Source organism: Lontra canadensis, unplaced genomic scaffold (genome assembly GCF_010015895.1).
Source record: "Lontra canadensis isolate GAN:19392208 unplaced genomic scaffold, GSC_riverotter_1.0 scaffold91, whole genome shotgun sequence".
In the NCBI taxonomy this organism is placed as follows: domain Eukaryota; kingdom Metazoa; phylum Chordata; class Mammalia; order Carnivora; family Mustelidae; genus Lontra; species Lontra canadensis.
The window spans coordinates 152617-164205 of NW_022631085.1; the positions used below are offsets into that span (position 1 = coordinate 152617).

An 11589-nucleotide genomic window follows, 5' to 3' on the forward strand; every position below is an offset into this window, starting at 1 on the left:
CCCTTCCTCTCTCTCTGCCTGCCTCTCTGCCTACTTGTGATCTCTCTCTGTCAAATAAATAAAATCTTTAAAATAGATAAATAAATAATAAACTAAAGACTGTAGTCAGAGATACAGAAGGACACTACATCATTTTTAAAAGACCTATCCATCAAGAAGATCTAACAATTGTAAATATTTATGCCCCCAATATGGGAGTAGCCAACTACATAAGACAACTGTTAATCTAGATAAAGAGTCATATTGATATGAATACACTAATAGTAGGGGATCTTAACACACTACTCTCAACAATAGACAGGTCATCCAAGCAGAAAATCAATAAAGAAACAAGAGCATTGAATGATACTTTGGACCAGATGGACTTCATAGATATATACAGAACATTCCACCCTAAATCAACAGAATACTCATTTTTCTCGAGTACACATGGAACTTTCTCCAGAATAGACCACATACTGGGTCACAAATCAGGACTCAACCAATACCAAAAGATTGAGATTATTCCCTACATATTCTCAGATCACAATGCTTTGAAACTGGAACCCAACCACAAGAAAAAGTTTGGAAGGAATTAAAACACCTGGAAGCTAAAGACCACCTTGCTTTAAAATGCTTGGATCAACCAGGAAATCAAAGAAGAACTTCAACAATTCATGGAAACCAATGAGAATGAAGACACTTCAGTCCAAAACCTATGGGATATAGCAAAGGCAGTCCCAAGGGGGAAATACATAGCCATCCAAGCCTCCCTCAAAAAAACTGAAAAATCCAGAATGTACCATCTGTCTTTAAACCTTAAAGAACTGGAGAATCAACAAAAGTTAAGCCAACCCCACACACAAGAAGGGAAATAATCAAGATTAGAGCAGAGATCAATGGGATAGAAACTAGAGATACAGTAGAACACATCAATGAAACTAGAAGCTGGTTTTTTGAAAGAATCAATAAGATCGATAAACCACTGGCTAAACTAATACAAAAGAAAAGAGATAAGACCCAAATTAATAAAATTATGAATGAAAAGGGAGAGACCACAACTAACACCAAGGAAATAGAAACAATCATCAGAAATTATTACCAACAGTTATATGTCAGTAAGTTAAGCAACCTAGATGAAATGGATGCATTCCTGGAACCTATAAACTTCCAAAACTGAATCAGGAAGAAATTGACAACCTGAATAGACCAATATCTAGGAATGGATTGAAGCAGTGATCAAAAACCTCCCAAAAAACAAGAGCCCAGAACCTGACAGATTCCCTGGGGAATTCTACCAAACTTTCAAAGAAGAAATAATACCTATTCTCCTGAAGCTGTTTCAAAAAAATTGAAGCAGAAGGAAAACTTCCAGACTCTTTTTATGAAGCCAGCATTGCCCTGATCCCCAAACCAGGCAAACATCCCACCAAAAAGGAGAATTTCAGACCAATATCCCTGATGAATATGGATGCTAAGATTCTCAACAAAATCCTAGCTAATAAGATCCAACAGTGCATTAAAAAGATTATCCACCATGACCAGGTGGGATTTATTCATGGGTGGCAAGGGTGGTTCAATATTCACAAATCAATCAATGGGACAGAACAAATCAATAAGAAAAGAGAGAAGAACTACATGGTCCTCTCAATTGATGCAGAAAAAGCATTTGACAAGATACAGCATCTGTTCCTGATTAAAACACTTCAAAGTATAGGGATAGAGGCAACATTCCTGAACTTCATAAAATCTATGAAAAACCCATGGCAAATATCATCCTCAATGGGAAAAAGCTGACAGCCTTCCCTTTGAGATCAGGAACATGACAAAGATGCCCACTCTCACCACTCCTGTTCCACAATAGTGTTAGAAGTCCTAGCAACAGCAATCAGACAATGAAGAGAAATAGAAGGTATTCAGATTGGCAATGAAGAAGTCAAACTCTCTCTCTTCACAGATGACATGATAATTTATATGGAAAATCCAAAAGGCTCCACCCCCAAACTAATAGAACTTATAAAGCAATTCAGTAATGTGGCAGAATACAAAATAAATCTACAGAAATCAGTTGCTTTCTCATAAACTAACAATGAAAATACAAAAAGGGAGGTTAGAGAATTGATTCCATTTACTATAGCACCAAGAACCATAAGATACCTGGGAATAAACCTAACCGAAGAGGTAAAGGATCTCTACTCAAAGAACTAAAGAACACTCATGAAAGAAATTGAAGAAGACCCAAAAAGATGGAAACCATTCCATTCTCATGGATTGGAAGAATAAACATTCTTTTTTTTTTTTTTAAAGATTTTATTTATTTATTTGACAGAGGAGAGATCACAAGTAGGCAGAGAGGCAGGCAGAGAGAGAGAGAGAAGCAGGCTCCCCACTGAGCAGAGAGCCCAATGTGGGACTCGATCCCAGGAACCCGAGATCACGACCCGAGCCGAAGGCAGAGGCTTTAGCCCACTGAGCCACCCAGGTGCCCAAGAATAAACATTCTTAAAATGTCTATACTACCTAGAGCAATCTATATTTTCAATGTCATTCCGATCAAAATCCCACTGGCATTTTTCAAAGATCTGGAAAAACAATCTGAAAATTTGTATGGAATCAGAAGAGACCCTGAATCGCTAAGGAAATGTTGAAAAAGAAAAAACTGGGGCATCACATTGCCTGATTTCAAGCTTTACTACAAAGCTGTGATCACCAAGACAGCATGGTACTGGCACATAAACAGACACATAGACCAATGGAACCAACTAGAGAGCCCAGATATGGACCCTCAACTTTATGGTCAACTAATCTTCAACAAAGCAGGAAAAATATACAGTGGGAAAAAGACAGTCTTTTCAATAAATGGTGCTGGAAAATTGGACAGCAATATGTAGAAGAATGAAACTCGACCATTCTCTCACACCATACACAAAGATAGACTCGAAATGGATAAAAGACCTCAACATGAAGCAGGAATCCATCAGAATCCTAGAGGAGAACATAGAACCTCTTCGACATAGGCCACAGCAACTTCTTTCGATATGTCTCCAAAGGCAAAGGAAACAAAAGCAAAAATGAACTTTTGGGACTTCCTCAAGATCAAAACCTTCTGCACAGCAAAGGAAACCGTCAACAAAACAAAGAGGCAACCCACGGAATGGGAGAAGATATTCGCAAATGACAGTACAAAGGGCTGATAGATCTATAAAGATCTATAAAGAACTCCTCAAACTCAACACACACAAAACAGATAATCATGTCAAAAAATGGGCAGAAGACACGAACAGACACTTCTCCAACGAAGACATACAAATGGATAACAGACACATGAAAAAATGTTCATCATCACTAGCCATCAGGGAGATTCAAATCAAAACCACATTGAGATACCACCTTATACCAGTTAGAATGGCCAAAATTCACAAGACAATAAACAACGTGTGCTGCAGAGGATGTGGAGAAAAGGGAACCCTCTTACACATTTGGTGGGAATGTAAGTTGGTGCAGCCACTTTGGAAAATAGAGTGGAGATTCCTTAAGAAATTAAAAATAGAGCTTCCCTCTGACCTGGCAATAGCACTACAGGGTATTTGCCTCAAAGATACAGATGTATTGAAAAGAAGGTCCACCTGTACCCCAATATTTATAGCAGCAATGGCCACAGTTGCCAAACTCTGGAAAGAAGCAAGATGCCCTTCAACAGACAAATGGATAAAGAAGATGTGGTCCATATATACTATGGAGTATTAAGCCTTCATCAGAAAGGATGAATACCCAACTTTTGTATCAACATGGAAGGGACTGGAAGAGATTATGCTGAGTGAAATAAGTCAAGCAGAGAGAGTCAATTATCATATGGTTTCGCTTATTTGTGGAGCATAAGGAATAACACAGAGGACATGGGGAGATGGAGAGGAGAAGGGAGTTGAGGGAAATTGGAGGGGGAGACAAACCATGAGAGACTGTGGACTCTGAGGAACTAACTGAAGGGTTTTGGAGGGGAGGGAGGTGAGAGGTTGGGTAAGCCTGGTGGTGGGTATTGAGGACAGCATGTATTGCATGGAGCACTGGGTGTGGTGCATAAACAATGAATTCCAGAACACTGAAAAGAAATTTAAAAAATAAATTTTAAAAAAGAGTTGACTTGGAAAATGGATGATTTTAGATAAATTGAGATAATCTTGTTTTTACACCAGAGGTGGCAAACTCAGATGTTGTATGGGCCAGGCAAGTACATAAATGAGAGAAGCCTGCCATGTTCCTCTGGGATAAACTGGAGAGCCAAGTGTCTCTCAACTGGGAGCAACCATTCAGCTCTACAGATTGACTGTTGCAATATAGGAATGAACATTTAATATTATGAAATGTGACTTTACAAAAGAAACCCCATAGCCTGATTCTGGTTCCTATACTCTGTTGCTTTCTCTGAGCCAAAGCCTTCCCTCTTCCCACATACATATTTACAACATATCCATGAGAATGTTAACAGCCCATTGCTAAAATACAACCAAGTATGGCCAAACACCAACATTGCTTATCTTGTGCTGGTTGTGCCACTGTTCAGGGAGCTGACACATTCAAATTCATTCAACAAGTAATTAAATGTTCTAGGTGTTTCTATATGCTGGGAATACAATAGTTAACAAAATAGTAAAAATTCCACTCGCTCATTGAACTTACATTCTAGTGATGCTGAACCTACATGTGTATCAGAATTACAAAAGGTACAGACCTTTTGGGAATACTATGCTGGGATGCTAGGATAAAAGTCTAATAGTTTCAAAAGAACATGAGGACCCTCTTGAACTGTACAGGTCCTAGGACTGTTGCTAATTTTTTATGTAAAATTACAGAATTATGGGCACCTGTGTGGCTCAGTTGGTTAAGTGTTTGCTTTCTACTCAGGTCATGATCTCCTGCGGGTTCTGGGATGGAGTCCTGAATCCTGCTCAGCAGGGAGTCTGCTTCTCTCTTGCCCTCTGCCCCTCCCCCAAACCTGATTGTGCTCTTGCAAGCTCTCTCTTTCTAATGAAAAAAAATCCTTAAAAATTACAGAATTAAATTTAGGAGCAGCAAAACACAGAGTCACTAACTCAAAGAAATCTAGGCAGACCTGACTGTTGAATAGTAAGGAGGTTGGAATGTTTGGCAGTTCATAAATTAATTTCTTTTGGCAAATGTTATGGGTAAAAGAGACAGGTGATATGGGTCAATGTCACTGATATGTGGATTTTTTTCAGTTTTGTGGTTAATACCTAACTGACTCTACTTACTGAGCAATGTTTAATATTAAGGTACATCAGGGGTGATAGGAAGAATTTGTTTCTGTTATGATTTTTGGCAAAACAAAAAATGTAACTCCACTAATACTGACTCACCTCTCCTAAGACATGAAGGGGGAAATCACTGTCTAAAGAGAAAAAATGAATAGTTGTACATTTTGGGGCGCCTGGGTGGCTCAGTGGGTTAAGCCTCTGCCTCGGCTCAGGTCATGATCCCCGGGTCCTAGGATCTAGCCCTACATCGGGCTCTCTGCTCAGCAGGAAGCCTGCTTCCTCCTCTCTCTCTGCCTGCCTCTCTGCCTACTCGTAATCTCTGTCAAATAAATAAATAAAATCTTAAAAAAAAGAGAGAGAGACAGGTGATATGTGTCAATGTCATTGATGTGTGGATTTTTTTCAGTTTTGTGGTTAATACCTAACTGACTCTACTTACTGAGCAATGTTTAATATTAAAGTACACCAGGGGTGATAGGAAGAATTTGTTTCTGTTATGATTTTTGCCAAAACAAAAAATGTAATGCCACTAAAACTGACTCACCTCTCCTAAGACATGAAGGGGGAAATCACTGTCTAAAGAGAAAAAAATGAATAGTTGTACATTTTGTTTACTTCCCTACCCTCATCATCTAGAATAATAATGGCACATGGTAGGGGGCTCACTAAGTCTTAGCTGAATGAATGAATGAATGAATGAATGAATGAATGAATTTGGACAGAATGTGACCTCTCAGATTTGGGAGGCTGCTCCAGGAATCTACTAAAGTAGATTATCTATCTTAGGAGCCTAGAGTAACAAAGGATTTAATTTCCAAGAATAGTCATGGGTTATAAATTGGTGGTCTGTATTCCATGCCTTGACATATGTTGTCTGGATCACCAGGTACTCTCTTTTGTCTTATAACAAATTCTTTGCACACACACACACACACACACACACAGATTTTGCAAAAAAAAAAAAAAAGTTGGATTTCTAACGTATTTTATAAGTAAAATATGTTGAAATGTGAATTAAAAACAAATTTTATCACTCATTATGGTTTTGATTGTGTTGTTGTTTGGGCCATGGGTCAGTTCTCGGGTGGTACCTGTTAAGCCGTAAGGAAGCCAGAGTGGACTGCAGTGGACCTTCTGAAGCCTCTGTCATAGGAACAACGTCAAGACTTGGAGAGCTTGTAAGGCAGGTTTCAAAACTTTTATTCCACCAATGTTTACTGAGGGACAGCTAGAGCTAGGTGACAGGTGCCATGCCTCACTAAAGAGACACTGATTATGATCAAGGCAATTGGGAAACTGGAAACAGACAAATAAGAAGTGCTGTGAGAATAAATATTAAGGGGATGAGGATCCTGGGGGGTGGGGAGAATTTGGAGACATGGACAAATTGGCAAGGATTGATAATAAGACAGAAAACCCAACAAAGATGAGGCATCCCTGGGGTCATATTTACTTGGCATTTATCTCCATGGGTTGGTGCATTAACTAACTATAAGGACTAAATAAAGATAAATCAGGGGGAAAGTGATGGCATCTCTTCTTCCTCTCCACCTCCTCCCTCTCCAGCCTGTCTCACGGTTCAAAAATTTCTTAACTAGATTACTGGTCAGGGCAGTGAGCAAAGTCATTTTAGAGTCTGAAGGCAGAGATGTTTGATATCATCAGACTGTGAGACCAGGTTAAATAAAGTATTATAGACTCAGACAGCCTGGCTCCAAATCCTGCTCCTTCATTTATTGGGTTATTTAAAATCCTTGGAACCTCAGTTTTCCTGTCTGGAAAATGGGGCTAAGTATCCATCTAGTCATAGTATTAAATGCAAAGTGCTTGATTTGGCCCATATATATTTATATTATATATATATATATATATACATATATATATATATATGTATATATATATATATATATATTGCTCTCCCTAATTAAGCCCTCTATTTTCCTTGGTGTTACTCTGGAAATTCAGAGAAAGGAGAAAGAAGGAGGTGGGGAGGAAGCTCCCAAGTTAGTTGAATACTAACATATAAATGCAGGTTCATGGGAAATTTAAAATTATATGAACTTCCTTTTTTTTTGGTAAAAATATACCATTTTACTATTTATGACCTCTGACCAAATGTTACAAATGTAGGTTAAACATTTCTCTACCCTTCTCTTTTTTAAAAAAATTATTTTATTTTATTTAAATTCAATTAATTAACACATTAACTCTCTAACTCCATTTTATATTAACTCTCTGGTCTTTCTCTTGGGAAAGACAAACCAAGCACTTGGGTTTTTCTGCAGAGACGTGTAACCTCTAGACTTTCTTCTCTGGATAGACCCTAAAGCCATGCTCAAGTAGGCAGTTGATAGAGAGGAATCCAGTGCACTTGCCATATTCACAGAATGAGAGATGACAAGACTTCGCTAAAGATGCCAGACACTCATGTGTACAGTCGGGTGATCTGTCCTTTCCCTATGAGTGAAACCTGAAGTTAAGCCCAAGTCTGATGAGACAAATGCCAGTTAAGCTCATAGTCTCCTTAGAAGAAGGTAAGAATCCAGACTAACATCTCCTTGCTAACCTTGTTATTAGCAGCTTTGCACTTGGTCACAGTTATGTGATATAGTCACCCACTTTCTTGTTTCCTAAATGAGATTATCCCCATTTTACAGATAAAACCACCGAGGCTCAGAGAAGTGAGAAAGTGGCCAGCCTGAGAATTGAACCCCCAAACATGAGCTTTTCCCACCCCAGTGGTGAGCTGAGGTGGAAGCCATTCCTGGTTCAGTGCCTCTCAGTCTAATAGGAGCATGACGAAGTCAGTGAGGCCATTCCTGTCCTCACTTCTCATCACAGGTGTCTTCTTACCTTCTCCATTTGAGTCCAGTAGTCTAGGACATCACTTGCAAAGTTAAATTCCTTGGGTACATCGTAGTCATTCCACCTCGGGGCTCCAACTTCTGATAAAACCTGGCAGTGAAGGTACCCAGAGGCAGAGTGAAAGCCATGGGAGGGTTTGTGGATGGTCCAGAGGCCCAGGAACCTCATGAGCCGCTGCATGGTGGACAGTGCTCAGGAAGACGGCACAGGATTCTCAGGTCGCCACCTGTCTTGGATGGTTAATAGACTGGTTATGGAATGGTAATTTCCTCCACAAAAGGAAGGCAATAGCTTTGATAGAGTAATAGCTTTGTTTCAGCTCACCAGAATTTGGAAGGCCCAAGGCCCATCCACATCTCTACTCCCTCTCTTGTTAATATCCTGTCCTGAACTCTGTGGGCCAACAATTTTTCCTGCGTGAAGTTGGGTGTCTGTCACTTGAGACAATCAGTGACAAATACACATTGTATGTGACAAATACACATCACCATACTCAGGACAACACCATACTCAGTACTAATATCACAACAGCTTCCCTAGTGGACAGAGATCTGGCTGAAGGGGTCTTTCCCAGGACAATATTGGAGGCAGCTACGTCCAACCCATGAGAGCTGACCCATGAAATAAGATTTGTTTGCCACTCCAGATTCCAACAAAGGCCCCTATTACATGGGACCGGAAACTTCATTTATTATTGTTGAAGTCTGATTGTGAAAACTGGCTTAAGCTAGAACGATCTTTCCATGAGAATGTTAACTGAAGAAAACCACTTCAGGAACAGCTTTGAGAGTCAAGCCCCTTACCACCAAAACCAATAATAAAGCCTCCTCCTCATTGGTTTCAGCAATCACAATTTTTGTGATCTATGTCTGTTTGACAACAGACCATAGAATAGATCAATAAAACCTGAGTCAGTTTATTTTCTGCCAGTTTAGACCTATAATAACCTAACCCCAATTTTGATGCTGCCCCCAGAAGCCTACCTCACATTCCTAGCAGGGAGAGGGACTGCTAAATATGCCCTTGTCTTAATGTCTCCAGAAAAGAGGATACACGAAAAGTTCATCTATTACAGTTTGCTTGTCAGCACGGATCCTTGGGCCTTGTGACTTAACTAAAGTAATGTCCTCTTTTTAATCCCTGTCAATCAACAGTACCATCTTAGGTTTCATCAGAGCATTTTGGGGCAAGAAAGAGACACTAAGATCGCTGCTGGCCCAGATCTGGCCCTCAGACATATTCCTGCTGGCTCTCGGTCTTTGGAGGAAAAATTTTAATTGTCAACATTTAAACCTTAGGAGATTTCAGTTAAAAGTCTTGAAGGTTTCTCTTGCAAACATAGGAAGTCTGACAATAAAACCAGCACAAATGGCTGGAGCTGAGAATCTTATGCAAATAGAATGTTCTCCAATTTCACATGGTTTCCACCACTCCTTATTTTGTCACGCTTACTTGCTTCTCCACTTACTGTCCCTGTCAAGTCTCTGGATATTTGAGCTTAAAATATTTGATTAAGACCAACACACCAAAAGGGGATTTCTCCAAGTTTGCAAGGCAAGTTTTGCTGCAGACCTGGTTTTAGAAGTCTGCCTTCCTTGTTGTCTAACCCTCAAGCCTGAACTGATTCAGAGCAGGAATACCGGACTCATTTGTTATTTTAAGGCACAGATACATAAATAACCTCAGACTCTTTTTTAAAAGACCCACGGTCAGCCCAAACAACCCCTCAATAAGTGGCTGAAGACAAAAGCAAATGGACAGAAATAATGAGGGAATTAATTAATCCTTTATTATGGGCTCATTTGTGTCCTCTTAGAATTCATCTGTTAAAGTCTTAATCCCCGGTACTTCAGAATGTGACTGTATTTGGAGACAGAATCTTTGCAGGGGTGACTAAGTTAAAACAAGTTCATTAGGGGGTGCCTGGGTGGCTCAGTGGGTTAAAGCCTCTGCCTTCGGCTCGGGTCGTGATCCCAGGGTCCTGGGATCGAGCCCCACATTGCACTCTCTGCTCAGCGGGGAGCCTGCTTCCCTCCTCTCTCTCTGCCTGCCTCTCTGCCTACTTGTGATTTCTGTCTGTCAAATAAATAAATAAAATCTTTAAAAAAAAAAAAAAAAAAAACAAGTTCATTAGATTACCTTGATGATCCTGGCCACTGAAACTGAAGACACACTATTAATATCTACCACCTGACTTCCCAGAGGATTAGTGAGATAATCTGTATAAATTACAATGCCAGCTACTGCCTAACATACACTAAGGGCTCAATAAATACTGGAACACTCTCTAACTTCCAGCAAATTCTGAAGTAAACCATTCTTCCGGTTAGATATTTTTAAAAAAAAATGTTTTTTAGATGAAAGGTATTTATATAATATGAACCAACTTCTGCATAGTGGAATTTTCTTTCAAGTGTTCACTTTCTGAGTCTTCATACTCTCTTCTGTACCCTCCCGCATGGCTCACCATACTCACAGCTGCCTAACCTTAAACAGATCACCCTCTATATGCCAGCCACTGTGCTAGGCATATCACACATATATTCTCATTTATCCTTTTTGTTCAATATCCTCACCATCCTCATTTTGCATTAAGGAGGCAAAGTGTCAAAGAAGTTAAGAGCCTTGCCCAAAGTCAACCAACTGATAAATGACATTACGAGAATCTGAAATTGGGCCTTTGGATTTTAAATCCAGGGCTCTGTAAATATTTTAGTGCCTTGTGATAGACAGACAGACAGACACACACACATACATACACACACACACACCTCACAAAGAAGTTGTCATTTACATGCCTTACCTGGCAGTGTCTAGAAAACAGCTGGGCTTTATCTTGGGCTTGTAGAGAAATGGGGACTTAACATACTCACTTCTCTCTAACAAGGAAAGTTCCCAGGGGTGTGCACACAGAAAGGACTGCCCATCTCTAGGGGTGGAGAGCTTGGCAGGAATTGGACAACTCTGAAGTGGGAGGAGATGCTCAGTTAGAACAGGACAGGAAACTATCCCAACCCTACATTGGAGAGACTGTGTATTGGAAAAATAAACTATATGAAGCCATTCTAGTTCTTATGGGATAACTTGTAGTGTAAAAGAACAAAATCAAATGGAGAATTCTCACTAACTCTGGGGCTAACCTGCTCTCTTTTCCCAGCCCCATGTTCACATTTAAATGATAGCCAAGTGGCAATATGGCTTAGTAGTTAATGCCTGCACTCTGGAAGCAGAAAGATCTGAGTTTAAGTCTCCAGTCTTTCATGTACCATCTCTTTGACTTTCACTGATGTCCTTTCTCTACGCTCATGTCCTTGTACATAAAATGGGAATGATAATAGTGACACCTTATGATTGTTTCATAGTTGTCTTGTTATTACATTGTTAGGATTAGATGGAATAATTCATGATGAGCACATAGCACAGTGCTTGGCCTAATCAATATTGGCTGTTTTTGTTAATTTGGGATTTGGAG

The 11589-nt window shown here is 39.7% G+C and overlaps 1 protein-coding gene across 1 annotated transcript in view; it reads right to left on the reverse strand.

Moving 5' to 3' along the window:
• The window catches only part of ACSM1 (acyl-CoA synthetase medium chain family member 1), a 46983-nt gene extending 36010 nt beyond the window's left edge, over positions 1-10973 (reverse strand). Inside the window, exons 1-2 of the mRNA XM_032836162.1 lie at positions 10921-10973; positions 8106-8347 (exon numbers count right to left, since the gene is read on the reverse strand). Of these exons, the coding sequence (XP_032692053.1) occupies positions 8106-8297 (192 nt within the window). The 5' untranslated portion in view covers positions 8298-8347; positions 10921-10973. The remainder of the gene's footprint in view (positions 1-8105; positions 8348-10920) is intronic.
• Between the last annotated feature and the right edge of the window lie 616 nt (positions 10974-11589).